The following is a 24,443-nucleotide window of genomic DNA, read 5'->3' on the forward strand; positions in this document are numbered from 1 at the left end:
TAGACCGCTGCTTCATAAGTTGTGTTTCTGGCGAGTCTGAAGACTCGCCAGAAACACGGCCCTTCAAGCTCCATACGGAGCTTGATAAATGGGCCTGTGTGAGTTAAAGTAGTCACATAGGTGATACAAATGAATCTATGCTAAACTCCTTCAATCCGGGGACTGAATTAATCTTTATCTATCTGTAAACTACAAACCACTGCTAAGTATGAGGTTATAGGCTGTTAGACAAGCAATTTAAAACATGGAGATAAACTCCATTAGAGGGGAACCTAACATGCGCAAACGCGATTGCATATTCTCAAGTGCGCTAATCTGCCATGAATTATGAATATTTCACATTCCAATATTCTTCACATAAAAGAAAAACGGCTAGATTTAGAGTTCTGCGGCCAAAGGGGTGCGTTAGCTACGGTTGCTTTTTTCCCCCCGCAACTTTTAAATACCGGTGGTATTTAGAGTTCTCTGAAGGGCTGCGTTAGGCTCCAAAAAGGGAGCGTATAGCATAATTTACCGCCACTGCAACTCTCAAAACCAGCGGTGCTTACGGACGCGGCCAGCTTAAAAAACGTGCTCGTGCACGATTCCCCCATAGGAAACAATGGGGCACTTTGAGCTGAAAAAAAATCTGCAAAAAAGCAGCGTTCAGCTCCTAATGCAGCCCCATTGTTTCCTATGGGGAAACACTTCCTAAGTCTGCACCTAACACCCTAACATGTACCCCGAGTCTAAACACCCCTAACCTTACACTTATTAACCCCTAATCTGCCGCCCCCGCTATCGCTGACCCCTGCATATTATTATTAACCCCTAATCTGCCGCTCCGTACACTGCCACAACCTACGTTATCCCTATGTACCCCTAATCTGCTGCCCCTAACACCTCACCGCTACTATAATAAAGTTATTAACCCCTAATCCGCCTCACTCCCGCCTCAATAACCCTATAATAAATAGTATTAACCCCTAATCTGCCCTCCCTAACATCACCAACACCTAACTTCAAGTATTAACCCCTAATCTGCTGACCGGACCTCACCGCTACTCTAATAAATTTATTAACAAATAAAGCTGTCTAACCCTAACACTAACACCCCCCTAAGTTAAATATAATTTTTATCTAATGAAATAAATTATTTCTTATTAAATAAATTATTCCTATTTAAAGCTAAATACTTACCTGTAAAATAAACCCTAATATAGCTACAATATAAATTATAATTATATTGTAGCTATTTTAGGATTAATATTTATTTTACAGGCAACTTTGTATTTATTTTAACCAGGTACAATAGCTATTAAATAGTTAATAACTATATAATAGCTACCTAGTTAAAATAATTACAAAATTACCTGTAAAATAAATCCTAACCTAAGTTACAATTAAACCTAACACTACACTATCAATAAATAAATTAAATAAAATACCTACAATTATCTACAATTAAACCTAACACTACACTATCAATAAATTAATTACATACAAATACCTACAAATAAATACAATTAAATAAACTAACTAAAGTACAAAAAATAAAAAAGAACTAAGTTCCAAAAAATAAAAAAATAATTTACAAACATTATAAAAATATTACAACAATTTTAAGCTAATTACATCTACTCTAAGCCCCCTAATAAAATAACAAAGCCCCCCAAAATAAAAAATGCCCTACCCTATTCTAAAATAAAAATTGAAAAGCTCTTTTACCTTACCAGCCCTTAAAAGGGCCTTTTGCGGGGCATGCCCCAAATAATTCTGCTCTTTTGCCTGTAAAATAAACATACAATACCCCCCCAACATTACAACCCACCACCCACATACCCCTAATCTAAACCAAACCCCCCTTAAATAAACCTAACACTAAGCCCCTGAAGATCTCCCTACCTTATCTTCACCACGCCGGGTATCACCGATCCGTCCAGAAGAGGCTCCGAAGTCTTCATCCAAGCCCAAGCGGGGGCTGAAGAGGTCCCTCATCGGGCTGAAAAGGTCCATCATCCGGCTGAAGTCTTGATCCAAGCGGGGGCTGAAGAGGTCCATCATCGGGCTGAAGAGGTCCATCATCGGGCTGAAGAGGTCCATCATCCAGCTGAAGTCTTCTATCAAGCGGCATCTTCAATCTTCTTTCTTCTGGATCCATCTTCATCCCGCCAACGCGGAACATCCATCCTGGCCGACGACTTCCCGATGAATGACGGTTCCTTTAAGGGACGTCATCCAAGATGGCGTCCCTCGAATTCCGATTGGCTGATAGGATTCTATCAGCCAATCGGAATTAAGGTAGGAAAATTCCGATTGGCTGATGGAATCAGCCAATCAGATTCAAGTTCAATCTGATTGGCTGATCCAATCAGCCAATCAGATTGAGCTCACATTCTATTGGCTGATCGGAACAGCCAGATGATGGACCTCTTCAGCCCGATGATGGACCTCTTCAGCCCCCGCTTGGATCAAGACTTCAGCCGGATGATGGACCTCTTCAGCCCGATGATGGACCTCTTCAGACCGATGATGGACCTCTTCAGCCCCCGCTTGGGCTTGGATGAAGACTTCGGAGCCTCTTCTGGACGGATCGGTGATACCCGGCGTGATGAAGATAACATAGGGAGATCTTCAGGGGCTTAGTGTTAGGTTTATTTAAGGGGGGTTTGGGTTAGATTAGGGGTATGTGGGTGGTGGGTTGTAATGTTGGGGGGGGGGGTATTGTATGGTTTTTTTTTTACAGGCAAAAGAGCAGAATTCTTTGGGGCATGCCCCGCAAAAGGCCCTTTTAAGGGCTGGTAAGGTAAAAGAGCTTTTCAATTTTTATTTTAGAATAGGGTAGGGCATTTTTTTATTTTTGGGGGCTTTGTTATTTTATTAGGGGGCTTAGAGTAGGAGTAATTAGCTTAAAATTGTTGTAATATTTTTATAATGTTTGTAAATTATTTTTTTATTTTTTGTAACAGTTCTTTTTTCATTTTTTGTACTTTAGTTAGTTTATTTAATTGTATTTATTTGTAGATATTTGTATGTAATTAATTTATTAATAGTGTAGTGTTAGGTTTAATTGTAGATAATTGTAGGTATTTTATTTAATTTATTTATTGATAGTGTAGTGTTAGGTGTATTTGTAAATTAGGTTAGGATTTATTTTACAGGTAATTTTGTAATTATTTTAACTAGGTAGCTATTAAATAGTTATTAACTATTTAATAGCTATTGTACCTGGTTAAAATAAATACAAAGTTGCCTGTAAAATAAATATTAATCCTAAAATAGCTACAATATAATTATAATTTATATTGTAGCTATATTAGGGTATATTTTACAGGTAAGTATTTAGCTTTAAATAGGAATAATTTATTTAATAAGAAATAATTTATTTTGTTAGATAAAAATTATATTTAACTTAGGGGGGTGTTAGTGTTAGGGTTAGACTTAGCTTTAGGGGTTAATAAATTTATTAGAGTAGCGGTGAGGTCCGGTCGGCAGATTAGGGGTTAATACTTGAAGTTAGGTGTCGGCTATGTTAGGGAGGGCAGATTAGGGGTTAATACTATTTATTATAGGGTTATTGAGGCGGGAGTGAGGCGGATTAGGGGTTAATAACTTTATTATAGTAGCGGTGAGGTACGGTCAGCAGATTAGGGGTTAATAATTGTAGGTAGGTGGCGGCGACATTGGGGGGGCAGATTAGGGGTTAATAAATATAATATAGGGGTCGGCGGTGTTAGGGGCAGCAGATTAGGGGTACATAGGGATAATGTAGGTTGCGGCGGTGTGCGGTCGGCAGATTAGGGGTTAAAACAAATTAATAGAGTGGCGGCGATGTGGGGGGACCTCGGTTTAGGGGTACATAGGTAGTTTATGGGTGTTAGTGTACTTTAGAGCACAGTAGTTAAGAGCTTTATGAACCGGCGTAAGCCCAGAAAGCTCTTAACTCCTGGCTTTTTGCTGCGGCTGGAGTCTTGTCGTTAGATTTCTAACGCTCACTTTAGCCAAGACTCTAAATACCGGCGTTAGAAAGATCCCGTTGAAAAGATAGGATAAGCAAATGGCGTAGGGGGATCTGCGGTATGGAAAAGTCACGGCTGCAAAGTGAGCGTTAGACCCTTTCCTGACTGACTCTAAATACCAGCGGGCGGCCAAAACCAGCGTTAGGAGCCCCTAGCACAGGTTTTGACGGCTAACGCAGAACTCTAAATCTAGGCGTATGTTTCTATTTATTCATAAATAGATATTTCTATATATATCTGATGGTATTTTGGCACAATATATATCTATACCTATATATATATATATACATGATTATATATAGGTATAGATATATACAGATATATATAGGAATATCTATTTATAAATACTTAGAACATATTCTGTGATGTTCAGAACATTGGAATGTGAAATATTTATAGTAAATACATTGTTAAACCCTTTATTAAATATGACTATTGCATCAATATGTTTTTACCTGTTTTCATCTACTTAACTGCAAAGGGCTCCAATGCACTTATTTGTATGTCTATATATGTGTATATGTATTTATATGTGTATATATGTCAGTAAATACATATATACACACACACACACATATACATCTTTAGACATGTGTATGTATGTATCTCTATGTTAATGCCCTTTGAGCCCTTATAACTTTTTAATGCAATATTTGTTATAATCATTTGTATTAGGCAGCGTTATTATGAGTGTAACTGTACTTTTAAATGTATTTTTGCTGTATTTTATGACTCTTTTTTGTTTCGCAAAACAGTTAACCAGAGTTCTGAAGTCATCTTCAGCAAAAGTGGCTAATACTATTTATTTTCAATGTTTGTTGCACAGATTATAATACAATCAATTTATGTTAAATTATGCAATTAATATATGGTTTGTATAGCTTACATAACCTTTATAAATAACTGATAAGGTTATAATATTGCAAAGTGTTACATTGCACCCAGGTACTTCATAATGGCAGCTGCCTGGAAACATACATCTGTTGAGAAGTACTGGATGCTCTATTTTAAACTCATGCACAAATATCTTTAGTTACAAACCAAACTGAGCAACTGTACAAGCAAATCTGAGAACAAAAGCCCCCCACACAATTAGTATTGTTTGGCTGGAAATCTAGCCCATAAGGTCTCAGATCAGACAAACCTAGCTTAAAAGGACATGAAACCCACATTTTTTCTTTTGTGATTCAAATTTCCAATTGACTTCTATTATCAAATGTGTTTTGTTCTATTGCTATTCTTTGTTGAAATGCATACCCAGGTATGCTCAAGAGCTGCTGATTGGTGGCTGCACATATATGCCTCATGTTATTGGCTCACCGTAGTGCATAGCTAGCACTTCAACAAAGGATACCAAGAGAATGAAACAAATTAGGTTATATAGGTAAAATGGAAAATTGTTTAAAATGTTATTCTTTATCTGAATCATGAAAGAAAAATGTTGGGTTTAATGTCCCTTTAAGATAATTATATCTTTTTTTGGCTATTCTGAAAATTACCATTTAGATGTTTAAATTGCACAACATTAAAAATAGTTGGATATGTGAATAATTATTATATTATTACACAAAGCAATCGCCTGACGATCTCTCAGTCAACAAATATTTATAATTTGCATCACAATTAAGGGCAGATTTATCATTGAGGGAAATGAAACCCAATCTTTTTTATTGCAATTCAGACAGGAAATACCCCCTGTGAAAATATTGTGTTTGTACATTTTTTTTGCCTAACTGTATTATACCATTGTGGTTCTCTATCCCAGGTACTTTCTGTATTGCCAGACGTGTACCTACATCTTGCCTGCTTACGGTGGTTTTATTAAACTGTGAAAGACTGTGAGGTGTACTGTATGTCTGCTTCAACAGCATTAGCTGATACAATCAGACAGAGAAGCAATCTGCCAGGAACAAACAGCTCAGTGGCTTGTTCTATGGCCCGGGTTACCACCTGGGAGTAGCATCTTTTAGCCCAATTATGCATTTACAAAGGAAAACTTTCCTGAGGTAAATCAGTCTGATCTAACCTAACAAAGGTCAGTCCAGCCCGAAATACTAGGCAATTCTCCTCTGAACAAGGGAAACGGCGACCCCAGATGATCGTTTCTGGTTCTGTTGGGCCTCGTCAGTGAGGTGCAGCCATATCCCTCTAAGACATTAAGGGGGCGATTTATCAACCTGAGGCGGACAGGGGCGCACATACGTGCCCCTGTCCACCGCAGCTCGCCTCTGGCAGGCTGAATTCCCCTGGCGGAATTCAGCATTGCCCACAAGCTCTATTTTGCACTCACGTGCAATCCCGCCCCCTGCCAGCACACAGCCAATCACGCGGGCAGGAGCTGTCAATCTCCCCAGTTGGATTAGACTACGGAGATTGTTTTGGCGAAAGGTCAGGAAAGCAACGGTCTGATGACCGTTGCTCTTTGAATATGGCGTGCAGGTTCTCTTGTGAGAACCTGCAGCCGTAGCGGCTCAAAGGCTGGTGAAAGCCTTTTATAAATCAACCCTTTAGTGAGGTGCAGTAATATCCCTCTAGGCATTAGCTAATTCTACACAAATGTACCTAAACAAGGGCAGGTCAATATTTTTTGTTAAAGGGATATTAAACCCCCAAAAATGATTTCATTATTCAGATAGAGAATAAAATTTTAAAAGTTTACAATTTACTTCTATTATCAAATTAGCTTTGTTCTCATGTTATTCTTTGTTGGGGTGATACCTAGGTAGGTAGCATGCTTATGTCTGGAACACTACATGACAGGAAATATAACATTGTTGCAAAACTGCTGTCATATAGAGCTGCAGACACCTGCACACTCATAAGCTTACTTTAATGCTTTTCAACAAAGGATAAGAAGAAAATGAAGTAAATTTGCTAGAAGTAAATTGGAAAGTTGTTTAAAAACATAATTTATGCTTACCAGAGGCCGTCATCCCGCTGTCTCATAAGCTAAGCGGATGACACTCCTCAACCAGAAAGATAGAGAGGTCGTAGTAGCTTTCTGCTACTTACACTTCCCCACATATATGAGAAACAAAGAGGAAGATTGAATTCCTTAGTAGCCTGAAGATAGAACTTCAAGGCATGAACCACATCTAGATTGTGAAGCAAACGTTCCTTCACTGAAGAAGGATTAGGACACAAGGAAGGAACAACAATTTCTTGATTAATGTTACAATTCAACACCACCTTAGAGAGGAACCCTAGTTTAGTGCGTAAAAACTGCCTTATCAGCATGAATAACCAGATAAGGGGGATCACATTGCAAGGAAGAAATCTCAGAAACTCTGCGCGCAGAGGCAATAGCCAACAAAAAAAAGAACCTTCCAAGATAACAATTTAATATCAACATTAAGCATAGGCTTAAATGGAGTCTGCTGCAAAACACTAAGAACAAGATTGAGGCTCCAAGGCGGATCCCCAGATCTAAACACAGGTCGGATACTAGCCAGAGCCTTAACAAAGGACTACACATCCAGAAGCTCAGCCAACCATTTGTGCAGTAATACCGACAGGGCCGATATCTGTCCCTTCAGGGAAATAGAAGATAGGCCCTTCTCCAGTCCATCCTGGAGGAAAGCTAAAATTATGGCAACCTTAACCTTATGCCAGGAAAAGCCACGCTCTTCACACCAGTACAAGTAAGTCCTCCACACTTTATGGTAGAAACGACAAGTAACTTGCTTACAAGCTTCAACCAGAGTGTCAATAACACTCTCAGAGAACCCTCTTTTTGGCTAAGACTAAGCATTCAATCTCCATGCAGTCAGCCTCAGAGAATCTAGATTTTGATGAATGAAGGGGCCCTGTATCAGCAGATCCCTGCGACAAGGTAGCCTCCACTGAGGAGATGAGGACATCCCCACAAGATCCACAAACTACTTCCTTCACAGCCACGAAGGAGCAATCAGAATCACAGATGCTCGCTCCTGCTTGATGTGGGCCACCACACAACGGAGAAGCGGTAATGGAGGAAAAAGATATATGAGACTGGACCTCCATGGTACTGATAGGGCATCTATCAATTCCGCCTGAGGATCCCTCGACCTTGACCCGTACCTGGGTAGCTTGGTATTGAGGCAGGATGCCATGAGATCTTTCTCGCTGCATATCTCTGCAAACACCTCAGGGTGAAGAGACCATTCTCCTGGGTGAAAGGATTGCCTGCTAAGGAAGTTCGCTTCCCAGTTGTCCACACCCGGAATGTGGATCGCTGACAGCGTACATTTGTGAGTCTCCGCACACTCCAGTATCTGAGATACTTCTCTCATCGCCAAGGAACTTCTCGTTCCCCCTTGATGGTTGATATAGGCAACCAAGGTTATATTGTCTGATTGGAATATGATAAACTGGGACGAACCCAGAAGGAGCCAAGCCTTCAAGGCATTGAAGATTGCCCCGGAGTTCCAAAATATTGATCGGAAGTGAGGACTCCTCCTGAGTCCACAAACCTTGTGCCTTCTTGGCACCACAAATGGCTCCCCAGCCGGAAAGGCTTGCGTCCGTAGTCACAATCTCCCAGGACGGTCTAAAAAAGCAAGTGCCTTGGGACAGATCTCGACAGAGCCAACAGGAGAGCAAGTCTCTCAACAGGCTGTCCAGCCCAATCTATTGAGACATATCTGAATGGTCGCCCTTCTATTGTCTCCGCATGCATAGTTTTAAGGGTCTGAAATGGAATCTGGCAAAAGAAATGATGTCCATGCAGGACACCATGAGTCTGATTACTTCCATACATTGAGCTACTGAGGGTCTCAAGGAGTTAGCTTGCAACATCTCTGATCTGTGAGGAATATTCTCATGAATATGGAGTCTATTATAGTTCCCTGGAAATTCACCCTTGTACTTGGAGTAAGAACTCTTTTCCAAGTTTATCTTCCATCCATGTGATCGAAGAAGACTGAGAAGGGACTCAGAATGTTCTTTAACTAGACGAAAAGATGGTGCCTTTACCAAGATATTGTCCAGGTAAGGCACTACTGCAATATCTTGTGTTCTGGCAAAGGCTAGAAAAGCCCCCAGAACCTATGTAAATATCCTTGGAGCAGTAGCTAGGCCAAACAGAAGAGCTATGAACTGGAAGTGCTGATCCAGAAAAGCAAACCTCAGGAACTGAAAATGTTCCATGTGAATCAGGGCATGAAGGTATGCATCATTCAGGTCTATTGTGGACATAAACTGTCCTTCCTGAACCAGAGGCAGGATTGACCGTATTGTTTCCATCTTCAAAGGGGGAACACTCAGAAACTTGTTTAAGCACTTTAGGTCCAGAATTGGACGGAAAGTTCCCTCCTTCTTTGGGACCACGAAAAGGTTTGAATAAAATCCCAAACCCCTTTCTGCTGTAGGTACCAGAACAATTACTCCTAGAGAGGAAAGATCCTGTACGCAACCTAAAAAGGCAGCCCTCTTTTCTGGTCTTGTCGAAACACTGGAGAGTAGGAATCTGTCCCTGGGTAGATGAGACTTGAATCCTATCCTGTATCCTTGAGATACAAGCTCCAGGACCCAAGGATCCCTTTACATCCTGGAACCAAGCATCTGAAAAAAGAGACAGTCTGTCCCCTACTTGATCTCGGATCGGGGGCCACCCGTTCATGCCGATTTGTTCTTGACGCGCGTCTTAGTCTGTTTGGACTTACTCCAGGAGTGAGCGGGCTTCCAAGTACTCTTGGGCTGCTGGGACTTGGAAGAGGACTGCTGTTGTTGCGACTTGTCAGCATGAAAGGAACGAAAATTAGACAGTTGCCGTCCCTTAGGCCTATTTTTCTTATCTTGCGGTAGGAAGGCACCTTTCCCTTCGGTAACCGTAGAGATAATGGAATCCAGCCCTGGACTGAATAAAATCTTCCCCTTGAAGAGAAGAGAAAGGAGTCTGGATTTAGAAGTCCTATCCGCAGACTAAGACTTCAACCAGAGAGCCCGGCGGGCTAGAACCACAAAGCCAGCAGCCTTTGCATTTATGGGAATAATCTGCATATTCGCTTCACAGATGGAGTTAGCAATTCTCAGTGCCCTAATTCTCTCCTGAATATCCTCGAGGGGAGTCTCCACCTCAATGAGCTCAGACAGAGTGTCGCACCAGTAGGTAGCTGCTCCAGCAACCGTGGCTACAGCTGCAGCCGGTAGAAATAAAATCCCTGTATGTTGAAACATCTTCCTCAGAAAAGTTTCCATTTGTTTATCCATAGGCTCTCTAAATGAAGAACTATCCTCTAGAGGGTCAGTAGTATGCTTAGCTAGCGTGGAGATAGCACCATCCACCTTTGGAATGGAGCCCCACAAATCTAATTGAGAGTCAGGGACCGGGAATAATTTTTTAAAAGTACACAAGGGGGAAAAAGAAGTTCCTACTCTTTCCCATTCGTTACTATTAATGTCAGGAAAAGTCAGAGGGACCTTACTATCTTTGTAAACCCTGTCTAATTTAGGTATCTTAGACTCCTCAGGGAGTGTAGCCTCTGGAACCTCTAGAGTAGACAGAACCTTCTTTAATAAAAATCGCAGATGCTCAATTTTAAATCTAAAGGAGGGTTCCTCCGCTGAAGGAGGTTTAGTAACTGAAGTCTCCGACTCAGAAAGTTCACCCTCTGAAGTTACAGAGGTTAACTCATCCTCAGATAGCTGGGACATAGTAGCTAAATTCGACAAATATTTAGATGACTCTAGGTCAGGAGAACTATGTTTAACCTTTCTCTTGTGTTTGTTAGAGCGAGGTAAGGCACTCAGGGCCACAGACACCGCAGATTGTAACTGCGCGGTAAAGTTCGCTGGAAAAAAAGCCCCCTCCAGATTGAGGATTAGTTGAGCTATGGGGAACTGCATGTGGAGCAGGTAATGTAGAGAGGGTAGTAATTTCTCGGGACCCAGACTACTGAGAAGTAGACAGCTCAGAAAAGCTAATAGCAATATGAGTATTAGCAGGCGTGTCTCCCTTCTAAGTCTTTAGAACAGTGTTAAGCAAATAGAACAAAATTGAGTGGGCAAACCACAGCCTCCTTACAATATAAACAGGAATTATTAATCAGTACAGAAGGAGCGGAACCTTCTAACGTAGTATCAGAGTCCTCCATAGCTTTTTATATACCTACAGAAGGACAATCAAAAAGAAACACTTTTATTTAAAAAATGGCACCTTAATACTCCCAATGGCTGGGGCACTAACCACCTCCTAGACACAGACAGCTAACAGTGAAAACGCTCTCCTCAGGAGTGATGTCTGCAGCAGTGGTATGTAAGACAGGACATCCCCTGCTATGAAAAAGGGTGCCAAGCTATTATGAGCTGCGCAACACTTCAAAAAACGAAAGTGAAACCTTTTTGTTCCAAGCCAAAAATACACAGCCTATGAGCACAGAAAAATTCTCACATTAAGCAGATATAAATCCCCAAACTGTTCAAATAATCTCCCTGAAGGAGATATTAAAGGGATACTGAACCCAAATGTTTTCTTTCACGATTCAGATAGAGCATGCAATTTTAAGCAACTTTCTAATTTAATCCTATTATCAATTTTTCTTGGTTTTCTTGCTATCTTTATTTGAAAAAGCAGGAATGTAAGTTTACGAGCCGGCACATTTTTTGTTCAGCACTCTGGATAGCACTTGCTGATTGGTGAATACCATTTAGCCACCAATCAGCAATTACAACCTAGGTGCTGAACCAAAGATGGTCCGGCTCGTAAGCTTACATTCCTGCTTTTAAAAATAAAGATACCAAGAGAACGAAGAAAAAATTAGAGTAGGAATAAAAAGTTGCTTAAAATTGCATGCTCTATCTGAATCATGAAAGAAAAAAATGTGGGTTCAGTATCCCTTTAACCCTTGATCCCAGTGGAGGCTCCTCTATAGGAGCATAGTCGCACGTGAACCCCCTGAAAGCCCTGAGAAGCCCTGAGAGAAAAACCACGAAACCAAAAAAACAAAAAACCTTTTTGGCTAAATAAATATAATTTTTCCAAAAGCACCCCTATTGGAAAATTATATTTATTCAGCCCAAAAGGTTCCAGTCCAATTTTGCCAAAATAAAAAATTGCAGCTTTTACCTTTACCTATCCCACCGTACGTGCAATAGATAGAAGTATAGGCTTCAAGCCCAGAGCACTTTTTTATTAGTGCTTGTAGCGCCGCCCCCAACCCAGCTCCTATACCTTCCTAATCGCACAGATTTAGCTGTGCGTTTGAGAGCCACATAATGCCACAGTGAGGGAGGAGGAGCCTGGTCGGCACAAAACGGAGTCGAAGTCAGGAAGTGATAGGAGAGGGCAGGCAGTGGGCACATCCAGGGGTGAGTCAGATTACATATCATTCTTTCTATGGGACATAATTGCATATGTCGTGTAATATGTGGAATTCTGTACACTGTGACGTCACGGCGCCGATTGATCTGTCAGTTCTGTTAAACTGATCCTGATGTGAACAATGAATGCTGGAGAGGAGAGAGAGAGATAGAGAGAGAAGAGGGGAGAGAGAGAAGAGGGAGAGAGAGAGACAAGAGGGAGAGAGAGAGACAAGAGGAGAGAGAGAGACAAGAGGAAAGAGAGAGAAGAGGAGAGAGAGACAAGAGGAAAGAGAGAGAGACAAGAAGAGAGAGAGAGAGAGAAAGAGAGAGACAAGAGGAGAGAGAGAGAGAGAGAGAGAGAGAGAGAAGAGGAGAGAGAAAGAGAGACAAGAGGAGAGAGAAAGAGAGACAAGAGGAGAGAGAGAGACAAGAGAAGAGAAAGAGAGAGACAAGAGGAGTGAGAGAGAGACAAGAGGAGATAGAGAGAGAGACAAGAGAAGAGAGAGAGAGAGAGAGAGAGAGAGAGAGATCTAAAAACAAATAATTAATTAGCTTGTATTCATTTCACAAGCTCTATTTATATCATGCAGTAATTAAAATACTTGCTAGGTGGTATTTAACCCCAGTTCATGAATTGTGAACACCCATTTTAATAACCCACGAGCCGCCACTGCTTGATCCTATCGAGGTATAAAGGAGCCATACTGTGACCCTGTATAGCATTTTAAAATGGATATATAAAAAACGATCTTACCCTCCAGGATCCATGCTGTGGAACAGGCACAGCCTCTCAAGTGTGATAGTCTTGCAGCAGCGCTTCTGACATGGACTTGAGTGTGAAGCAGCAAGCAGTGAAACTCGTCAACACTGATTGCTCAGGAGCTGTTGGCAACAGTCTGGATGGGTTTGCAGAAAAACTTTCCCTGAAACTCCAAACTCTAACCTTTATCAATACACTCACTGAGAGGTTGACATGATTACTTAAAACTCTAGTCCTTTCTCGAAGAGAACATACCCATACAGGACTATCCAAATCTTTTGACACTTCTCTGCCACCTCCAATAGTGACAAAACGCAAAGAATGACTGGGGGATAGTGGAAGTGGGAGGGATATTTAAGCCTTTGGCTGGGGTGTCTTTGCCTCCTCCAGGTGGCCAGGTGTTGCTTTTCCCAACAGTAAGTAATGAAGTTGTGGACTCCCCCTGCCTTATGGAAGGAAACTGTATGTTCTTTCCGAATCATGAACGGAAAAAAAATGGGTTTTATGTCCATTTAAGTTAGGTAGCATGCACTTGTTTGGAGCACTATATGCTTGTAACAATGTTACATATGTTTGAGCAATAGAGTACAGTAGTATTTGCAAAGCAATGATCAACTACTGATCCAAAATAGTTCTCCAGCAACATGCATGCTCTTGAGGCTACCTACCTGGGGCAAGATTATATATGTGACATCGCCCGCAAAAGCCGGCAACGCCGTTTTTTACGCGGTTTTGATATCACATATACCGCGCTACATATAAATGTGGCGCGTATATTTCACCGATCGCCTGCAATTTTTACTCCCATTAACTAACATAGAACCGCGTCGCAAATCGGTATCACATATTCAGCGCAAGAATTTACGTGGCGAAAATGGAGACATTTTACTCCATTTTAACCTCGCCACACATAGGCAGGCGCAGCAAGCATAACGCTGAAAATGTGAGCACCGTAACTCCCGTAACTGCCTGAAAATATTAACTAACACCTAACGCATGCGCAATATCTATCTACCTGTCAACCACAATCCCTCACCACAATAACTAATAAAATAAATTAACCCCTAATCCACCATTAACCCACATCGCAATAAACCTAATAAATATAGTAACCCCTAATCTGCCATTAACCCATATCGCAATAAACCTAATAAATGTATTAACCCCTAATCCACCATTAACCCACATCGCAATAAACCTAATAAATATATTAACCCCTAATCCGCTATTAACCCACATCGCAATAAACCTAATAAATTTATTAACCCCTAATCCGCTATTAACCCACAACGCAATAAACTTAATAAAACTATTAACCCCTAATCCGCCAAACTCACACAATGCAATAATCCTAATAAATCTATTAACCCCTAGTCCGCCAAACCCCCACAATGCAAATAACTAATTATATTACTAAGCCCCCTAACCTAACACTCCCTAAATGAACCCCAATTACCTAAATAAAAAAATACTAAACTAAAATTAAAATAAAAAAGCTAACATTACTTAAAATAAAAAAAAACTAACATATTGATTAAACAGCCAATAGGATTTCAGTAGCTCTCATTCTATTGGCTGATTTGAATTTGAAGAATCAAATCAGCCAATAGGAATGCAAGGGACACCATATTTAAATGCATAGCTTGAATTTACTATTCAGTGTACGGCGGCGATCATACAAAGAGGATCCTCCACGCTCCATGGCTCCTCGGTCGCCAGTCCTGCTCTGCGCTCATCTCCACTCCGGCTTGGTCCTGGATGAAGAAGGAAGTGGTCCCCGCTTGGAAGAAGACTTTACCGCCTGGAACAGAACCTTCTCTGCTGGACTTCAGGAACGGTGAGTTTGGGGGTTAGATTTAGGCTTTTTTTTTTTTTTTTTTTTTAGTTTAGGGATTTATTGGGCACTCTTAAAAGAGCTGAATGCCATATTAAGGGCAGTAAAAGAGCGGCATGCCCTTTTAAGGGAAATGCCCATACAAATGCCCCTTTAGGGGTAATGGGTAGTTCAGGATTTTTTAGTATTTTTTTAAATGCAAAAGAGCTTTTAAAACGAAAAGCCCTTTTAAGCGCTATTGGGTGTTTAGCATTAGATTATGGGTGTTTTATTTTTTATTTTCATAGGGATTAGGTTTAATTTTTTTATTTTGGATAATTTGGTTTATTATTTTCTGTAATTACTTTTATATTTTTGGTAATTTTAGATGAATTTATTTTAATTTAATGTTAGGTTTATTTTTCTAAGTACTATTAGGATTTTTTATTTTAATTATAATTTAGTATTTTAATGTAATGTAATTTGGGGTTAATTTAGTGGGTGTTAGGGTAGGGGGCTTAGTAATTAAATTAGTTATTTGCATTGTGGGGGTTTGGCGGATTAGGGGTTAATAGGTTAATTAGGGTACTTGCGTTGTGGGGGTTTGGCGGCTTAGGGGTTAATAGTTTTATTAGGATTATTACGTTGTGTGGGTTTGGCGGTTTATGGGGTTAATAGTTTTATTAGGATTATTGTGTTGTGTGGGTTTGGTGGATTAGGGGTTAATAGATTTATAAGGTTTGTTGCAATGTGGGTTAATGGCGGATTAGGGGTTAATAGTGTTAATAGGAACTTTGCTTTGTGAGTGAATAGCCGATTAGGAGTTTATACAATTATTAGGTAGTTTGCGATGTTGGGGTTGGCGGATTTAGGGGTTAATACATATATTAGGGAGCTTGTGATGTGGGTGAATGGCGGATTAGGGGTTAATAGTTTAATTAGGCATATTGCGTTGTGGGGGGTTGTCGGTTTAGGGGTTAATACTTTTATTATTAGTTCCGATGTGGGTTTGATGGCGAATATAGGAGTTTTTACGTGTCGGGTTTATTTTTGTTAGAGGTGCTAGACTTTTACGCGAGATTTTACTTTTTTTTATTTCTTTGGCACCGGCAGTTTCTAACGTGGCGTAAGTCACTGGCGACTCCAGAAATTTGTATTTACGCTAATTTCTGGACATCGCTAGTTTATCCGATTTACGACACTTTATGAACTGCCGATTCTATTATCAAATGTATTATCAAAATTCTTTTATCAACTGTTATTTACAATTTTCGAATGTCACTTTCAAATTCGAATGTGACATTCAAATTCGAATGTCACATTAGAATTAGAATTTTACATTTATAAAACACAGTTGTAGACTAGAAATACTATTTTGAATTCAAATGGAACATTCAAATTCGAATGTAGCATCCAAATTCGAATATTACATTTATTAAACACAGTTGTAGACTAGAAATACTATTTCAAATTTGAATGTGACATTCAAATTCGAATATTACATTTCGAAATGGAATGAATAGATAGCTAAACATTCTATTATTCAAACTAATATTTTCGAATTTTATTCAAAAATTCGAAAACGAAAATTCGAAATTGGAATGTTATATAAACATTCAAAATTTGATTTGAACAAACAAATGTATCAAAATTAGTTTTAAATTTTGAATTTTTAGAAACATTCGCCCATCCCTAATTGCAGGTGCCTTTAAACAAAGTGGGCTAAAAAAAATTTACAAGATAACTGAAAAGTAGTAGCTTTGCAAGCCACACACTTTTTGCAATTTTAGAACCTGCAGTTCAGCAATTATAGTATTCCTTATTGGAGTCTCAGTGGTCTTACAAACAGTTATATAACTAGGCTTTAAATAGGTAATAATGATATGAAACATATGGAAGATGTCTAGATGTTCTGAGATGCAATCAGCACAAGTCATAACACAATTACAATCATACTTATTTCTAATAGAATCAAATATCAAAATCAAAACAGTCCAATGTATACAAATATCTCTGCATAAGGTCTTTAAAATACTTACAGCACTATGAGGATCAATTTTTGGTCTCTCCATGGCAATGGTTATGCAGTTTAAAAAAATAATAAACAAAACCACATGATCAAACATCCGGTGAGATATGATTTTATTGCACATCAGACGGAATCTGTAGGAATTACACACAGAATTCAGAATTCACATGGAAAGAGAAATCAAGATATGCCAACTTGCTAAAGAGACATTAAACACCAAATACACTTAATGCGTCTACCTCTAATTATGGGTGTCGCCATATTGAAACCTAGGCTGCAGGTAGCTGAAGGAAAGTTACTGCACATGTGCAAAACAAGTTAGCACCGGAATGCAGTAAAAGCTAGATTTCAACATGGTAGTACTCATTTCTACAGGGAGGCGAAAGCAAAACTTCAATAATATGCTTATAAAATGTATTTAGGGCCAGATTACAAGGGGAGCGCTAAATATCGCTTTCATGAAAGCGATATTTGTGCTCCACTGTGTAATACCAGCGCATGCTAATGTGCGCTGGTATTACAAGTTGTCAGCAATTGCTGGGAAGCATTGCGCTCACAAGAGCTCGCTTCCATAGACTTCAATGGGAGACTCGTTCTGATGCCGTCAGAGACGGCATCAGCACCTCGTGCAGCGAAGGGGGTAAGTAGCGTAGTGATGGCAGCAAATATAAATATATATGTATATAATTATATAGATATATATGTATGTGTTAATATGTGTGTATATATATATATATATATATATATATACATACATATGTGTATATATATATATATATATATATATATATATATATATATATATATAAAAGCATATACATATATATATATTTACTGGGAACATACAGTTCCCATAGACTGCAATGTAAATGCACTTTCCCGCCAACTTTACCCCCAAAATACTGCCTAGTGCAATAATTTTATTACAAAATAATGCTGCTGCTATCTTTTTTTTGTTAAATAAACTACACTAGACAGTATTTTGGGGTTAATTTTATATGTTAATCACTACCGCGAGCTTGCTGTAGCAATAACCAGGCACTTGCAATAGCTGGTTAATTATAGCGCGCCCGTTTGCAGGGGCACAATAATTAAGTGCTCCACTTGTAATCTAGCCCTAAGTGTTTAATGTCTATCTCATACATACAGAACATTATGGTTTTAAATGGAACTTACTTGGAATAGGGTGGAAATAGAAAGAGGGACCAAGATTCTCTTTCCTTGCACCATGCCGGTAAGTGTGCAGAAACCCAGGCTTTTAATCTCTCTGTCTTACTCTAAAAGAAATAATAAAGAGACGACATAATGAGAAAACTGGAACAACAAAATCACAATGCCTCACCTTTTTGATTCCGGTGCCTGTTTTTTAAATTTTTTTACTCATAATATTATATTATTAACAAATGATTATTCAGAAAATATGTATTTATTTAAATTGACATTTTCTTTGTCCTTTCAAAAAACTCTTCTATTTTATATGTTTGTAGAACCTTGCCGTTTAAATACCAAAATGTATTGAGAAGTTCATTTTTGGCAGCTACCAGCTACTGTATTTCCTTGCTTATATAATCAGAGGGGTATCAAAATTTTATTAAGAGTTGATTCATTTCAACACATGAATAAATAATACTGGGACAAATCTCTGCTTTTTCATCTCAAAAACTATGAATTGTTAATAATACTCTATTTATCTTTGTCACTGTACAACAAGAAATTTGTTCCCAACACTGGCACTAGCCGCCATATTTCCTTGGCAAATTAAAAAGTTTTATGATAATAATTACCAGGTAATGAGAATATTTACTTTATTCTTAATGGCTTCCTTCCAATAAAATACTGTAGTTATAAGCACAACCTTTCCTAATATATATTTATTAATATTAAATACTATTAATATAAAATGCATTATTACAGAAGATTGATTTGAAAACCATGTCAGATCAATCAGTTTTGAAGAAATTGTTGCAGGTCCATTTAAAATGAAATCCTATATATAAAAAAAAAAATGTTATAAATATTACAGGTGAAAAGTCTGTATCTGTATTTAATTTGTACCTTTCCTCACATTCAACAATTGTCAAAATAATTTGCTAAAATACAGATCTCATGGGCATGAAAGTCATCTAGAGAACATCTACTTCATGAACTATTTTGGGGTGTTTTCAAAATCATTAGAAGACCTGTGCTTTATGGTTTTTCAAGAAGGTTTCCAAACCATTCAAAAACTATCTGAACACCTGATCACATGAGTTTCCAGTAGCTTTGATTAGCACTAAATCCACCAGTACTTTGCAATGACCAGTCATGATTGTGGATGGCAGAGCAACCTGTCAAAATTGAGCCTTCTGATTGGATAGCAGCTCTGTCACTATCAACAGTGGGTCACATAAGATCTAGGACTATAGCATCATATCATTTAGGTGAATCATCAATTATAAGTGTCATGTTATCAGCCTATGCATACAATCCCACACTACTAATGTTTGAAAGAAAATATTAAAATAATTTATTGAAAGCTATTTGTCTCAGTTTGAAACTGATTCTCTAAAGCTTTCTGCTCAGGTGAAATTCTCTAAAAAGGTCTCTCATTCATGGGATTTTCTAAATTTTAACTTGATAGCTGTATATTTCATTAAGGGGTGTAACCCACATTTCTGTATTAGAAGGATAAACATATACATTACAGAATTTCATTCAACAACATTTTAAGAGGTGTATTGCATAATTGCATATTATACTGTAGTGTATTTTTGTATGATGTAAAAATCTTAATTCAAGTACCACAAAATGAAAACTTTTCCTGGAGCATTCAATGTTGTGAATTGCCATTCTAGTTCTGCCGCATTTCGTCCATGAAGGTATTCGGTTTGGACGAATATTGGATTTCGATTTGTTACCTTTATTTCTAATGGGAACAGCTAATATACACCTAGATTACGAGTTGTGCGTTACGGTTTTAACGCTGAAAAAAATGGCAATTTCAGCATAAAAACAGTAACACAGCCATTACGATTCATGTCGGTAAAGATAGACTGCAAGCATTTTAGCCTGTAACGCAACATCAATCCCACACTCAAAAAAATTAGGTGGGATTTTCATTGTGCCGGTATTACAGGTTGTGCGGTGAGGCCAAAATGCTTGCGTTAAAGCCTATACCGACACGATCCATACCACCATCTGAAACCAGTAGTTATGAATTTTGTGTAACAAAAATGTTTCACAAAACTCATAAAAAAACAATTGAATTTCAGTAGCCTCATCCTATTGGCTGATTTGCATTTTAAGAATCAAATCAGCCAAAAGGAATGCAAGGGGCGCCATTTTGAAAAGGCTCCCTTGAATTGAAGATCCAGTGTATGGTGGTGACTGTATGAAAAGGACGCTCCGCGACAGATGTCTTCAAGGATAGATCCGCTGTGCCGCCGGGATGAAGATAGAAGACGCCGCCTGGATGAAGATTTCTTGCCGCCTGGATGAGGATGGATGTCCGGACTTCAGAAATTGTGAGTGGATCTTCGGGGGTTAGTGTTAGGTTTTTTAAAAATCTTTTTGGGTGGGTTTTTTTTTTAGATTAGGGTTTTGGGCTTTATGTAAAAGAGCTCATTGGCCTTTTCAGGGCAATGTAAAAGAGCTGAATGCTCTTTTAAGGGCAATGCCCATACAAATGCCCTTTTCAGGGTTTTTTTTGTTAGAGTTACTTTTTTTATTTCGGGTGGCTGGTTGGGTGGTGGGTTTTACTGTTGGGGTCTTTGTATTTTTTCCACGTAAAAGAGCCGATTTCTTTAGGGCAATGCCCTACAAAAGGCCCTTTTAAGGGCTATTGGTAGTTTATTGTAGGCTAGGGTTTTTTTTTGGGGGGGGGGCTTTATTTTTTATAGGTCTATTAGATTAGGTGTAATTGTTTTTATTTTTGATAATTTCGTTTGTTATTTTTCGTAATTTAGTGTTTGTTATTTTTCGTAATTTAGTATTTTTTATTTTTTGTAATTTTAGACTTTAATTTTATTAATAGTGTTAGTTTTTTTAATGTGTAATTTATTTTTTTTAATTGCTAGCTATTTTAATTTTAGTATAATAGTTTAGTATAATAGTTATGTTAGGTTAATTGTTAGTTTAAACTTTTAAAGTTATTTTTTTTTATTTCACAGGTAAGTTTTTATTTATTTTAAGATAGGGATATTGTAATTTTAATATAAAGTTAGGGGGTTGTTAAGTTTAGGGGTTAATATTTTAATTTAGTTTTTTGCGATGTGGGGGGCTGGTGGTTTAGGGGTTAATAGGTTTATTTAGTGGAGGTGGTATGAGAGGCCAGTGGTGTGGGAGGCCAAAGGTTTAGGGGTTAATAAATTTATTATAGTGGCGGCGTTGTCAGGGAGTGGGCGGTATAGGGGTTAATTACTTTTATTAGTGGCAGCAATGTTGGCAAGTGGCGGTATAGAGGTTAATAACTTTTATTAGTGGCGGCGATGTCGGGAGCAGCAGATTAGGGGTCAATAACTTCATGTAGGTGTCAGCGATGTTGGGGGCGGCAGATTAGGGATTAATTAGTGTAATAAAGGTGGCGGCGATGTTGGGAGCAGCAGATTAGGGGTGTTTAGACTTGGGGTTTATGTTAGGGTGTTAGGTTTAAACGTAACTTTTTTTTCCCAATAGACATCAATGGGGTTGCGTTACAGAGATATTCAGTACCCGCTTCAGGTGTTAGATTTTTTTCTAACACCTTCTCCCCATTGAGGTCTATGGGGGAAAGCGTGCACAAGCACATCAAAGCAGTCCTTGGCTTTTGTGCGGTATGGAGCTTAACGCCACCATATCGCACACACAAGGAGGCTTTTCAGAAACTCGTAATGGCAGCGCTATGGAGGGTGAAATAACGCAACTTTTCTTGCATTCGTTTCACACCCTCTATAGCGCAAAACTCGTAATCTAGGCGATAGCCAATTAATTTCCACAAACATTTTACATTATAAGACTCAAACAATTAAAATAACCTATATTTCAATGTTAAAATAACATACAACTCCTGTATAACTAAAATCCAGCATTTAGTGCCTGACCGGCTATCCCTAACATCAGTTATTAATAATACTATAGCAGAATTGGACAGTGTATGATGGACAAATGAATGTTAATACCCCCCTGTATATCATTACAAACTAAGAAGCTTAATAAACAAACAATTAAACTTCTCCCCCCCCCCCCCCATTACAGCACCTTGTTTTGGCACCAAACGGAATTAACAAATTAACTAACCAATTTCGTCAAGCAATCATTTGTTTTTCGTTTATTTCATCCAATAAGCTGTTTATATATCAAACAACTCAATTCAGACTCATTTCATTTGTCCAAAGCCTGAATGTCCATCTCGATTAAATCAATACATTTTTGAGAAAGTGGCATGGGATTTTCTTTTTTCCTGGTTCAGTTAATTGGCTACTTTGGATTATTGTAAATGGGCGTCCAGATTAAACATTTAGGGCCAGATTATAAGTGGAGCACACAGTAACACCTCCGCTTGAGCATTAATTGTGCTAGAATTAAGATTTTTGTGTTCGTCGTATTATGAGTTGAAAGTAAACTGATTTCACTCTTGCGCTAACCCGATGAGCCCAAAAATGTAAAGTTAAAATATTATGTGAGCGTTCACGTATTTCCCCATAGAAGTAAAAAAAACACCCCACTCTCGTGCAAACCCGATCGCATATTCTCATGTGCGCTAACCCGACATGAAAATATGAATATTTCATATTTCAATGTTCTTTACAAAACAGAATATGCTCTATTTATTCATAAATACACATTTCTACATATATCAGATGGTATTTTGGGAACATATATCCATATATAACATAATTTATGCTTACCTGATAAATTTATTTTTCTTGTAGTGTATCCAGTCCACGGATCATCCATTACTTATGGGATATTAACTCCTCCCCAACAGGAAGTGCAAGAGGATTCACCCAGCAGAGCTGCTATATAGCTCCTCCCCTAACTGCCATTACCAGTCATTCGACCGAAAACATGCAGAGAAAGGAAAACCATAGGGTGCAGTGGTGACTGTAGTTTAATGGAAAAATTACCTGCCTTAAAGTGACAGGGCGGGCCGTGGACTGGATACACTACAAGAGAAATAAATTTATCAGGTAAGCATAAATTATGTTTTCTCTTGTTAAGTGTATCCAGTCCACGGATCATCCATTACTTATGGGATACCAATACCAAAGCTAAAGTACACGGATGACGGGAGGGACAGGCAGGCTCTTTATACGGAAGGAACCACTGCCTGAAGAACCTTTCTCCCAAAAACAGCCTCCGAAGAAGCAAAAGTGTCAAATTTGTAAAATTTGGAAAAAGTATGAAGAGAAGACCAAGTTGCAGCCTTGCAAATCTGTTCAACAGAAGCCTCATTCTTAAAGGCCCAAGTGGAAGCCACAGCTCTAGTAGAATGTGCTGTAATTCTTTCAGGAGGCTGCTGTCCAGCAGTCTCATAGGCTAACCGTATTATGCTACGAAGCCAAAAGGAGAGAGAGGTAGCCGAAGCTTTTTGACCTCTCCTCTGACCAGAATAAACGACAAACAGGGAAGACGTTTGTCGAAAATCCTTAGTTGCCTGTAGATAAAATTTCAGGGCACGGACTACATCTAGATTGTGTAGCAGACGTTCCTTTTTCGAAGAAGGATTAGGACACAAAGATGGAACCACAATCTCTTGATTGATATTCCTGTTAGTGACCACCTTAGGTAGGAACCCAGGTTTAGTACGCAGAACTACCTTGTCTGAATGAAAAATCAGATAAGGAGAATCACAATGTAAGGCAGATAACTCAGAGACTCTTCGAGCCGAGGAAATCGCCATTAAAAACAGAACTTTCCAAGATAACAACTTGATATCAATGGAATGAAGGGGTTCAAACGGAACCCCCTGTAAAACATTAAGAACTAAGTTCAAACTTCATGGTGGAGCAACAGTTTTAAACACAGGCTTGATCCTAGCTAAAGCCTGACAAAAAGCTTGAACGTCTGGAACTTCTGACAGACGTTTGTCTAAAAGAATGGACAGAGCTGAAATCTGTCCCTTTAAGGAACTAGCGGATAAACCCTTTTCTAAACCTTCTTGTAGAAAAGACAATATCCTCGGAATCTTAACCTTACTCCATGAGTAACTCTTGGATTCGCACCAATATAAGTATTTGCGCCATATCTTATGGTAAATCTTTCTGGTAACAGGCTTCCTAGCCTGTATTAAGGTATCAATAACTGACAGAGAAAAACCACGTTTTGATAAAATCAAGCGTTCAATTTCCAAGCAGTAAGCTTCAGAGAAATTAGATTTTGATGTTTGAAGGGACCCTGGATCAGAAGGTCCTGTTTCAGAGGTAGCGACCAAGGTGGACAGGATGACATGTCCACTAGATCTGCATACCAAGTCCTGCGTGGCCATGCAGGCGCTATTAGAATCACTGATGCTCTCTCCTGTTTGATTCTGGCAATCAATCGAGGAAGCATCGGGAAGGGTGGAAACACATAAGCCATCCCGAAGGTCCAAGGTGCTGTCAAAGC

The 24,443-nt window shown here is 38.9% G+C and overlaps 1 protein-coding gene across 1 annotated transcript in view; it reads right to left on the minus strand.

The window, feature by feature from the left end:
* CACNA1G (calcium voltage-gated channel subunit alpha1 G) overlaps positions 1 to 24,443 on the minus strand; it is a 686,261-nt gene that overhangs the window by 188,812 nt on the left and 473,006 nt on the right. The window contains exons 18-19 of the mRNA XM_053708713.1: positions 18,057 to 18,157; positions 16,891 to 17,014 (exon numbers count right to left, since the gene is read on the minus strand). Coding sequence (XP_053564688.1) covers positions 16,891 to 17,014; positions 18,057 to 18,157 — 225 coding nt within the window. The remainder of the gene's footprint in view (positions 1 to 16,890; positions 17,015 to 18,056; positions 18,158 to 24,443) is intronic.

Source organism: Bombina bombina, chromosome 1, assembly GCF_027579735.1.
Source record: "Bombina bombina isolate aBomBom1 chromosome 1, aBomBom1.pri, whole genome shotgun sequence".
In the NCBI taxonomy this organism is placed as follows: Eukaryota; Metazoa; Chordata; class Amphibia; order Anura; family Bombinatoridae; genus Bombina; species Bombina bombina.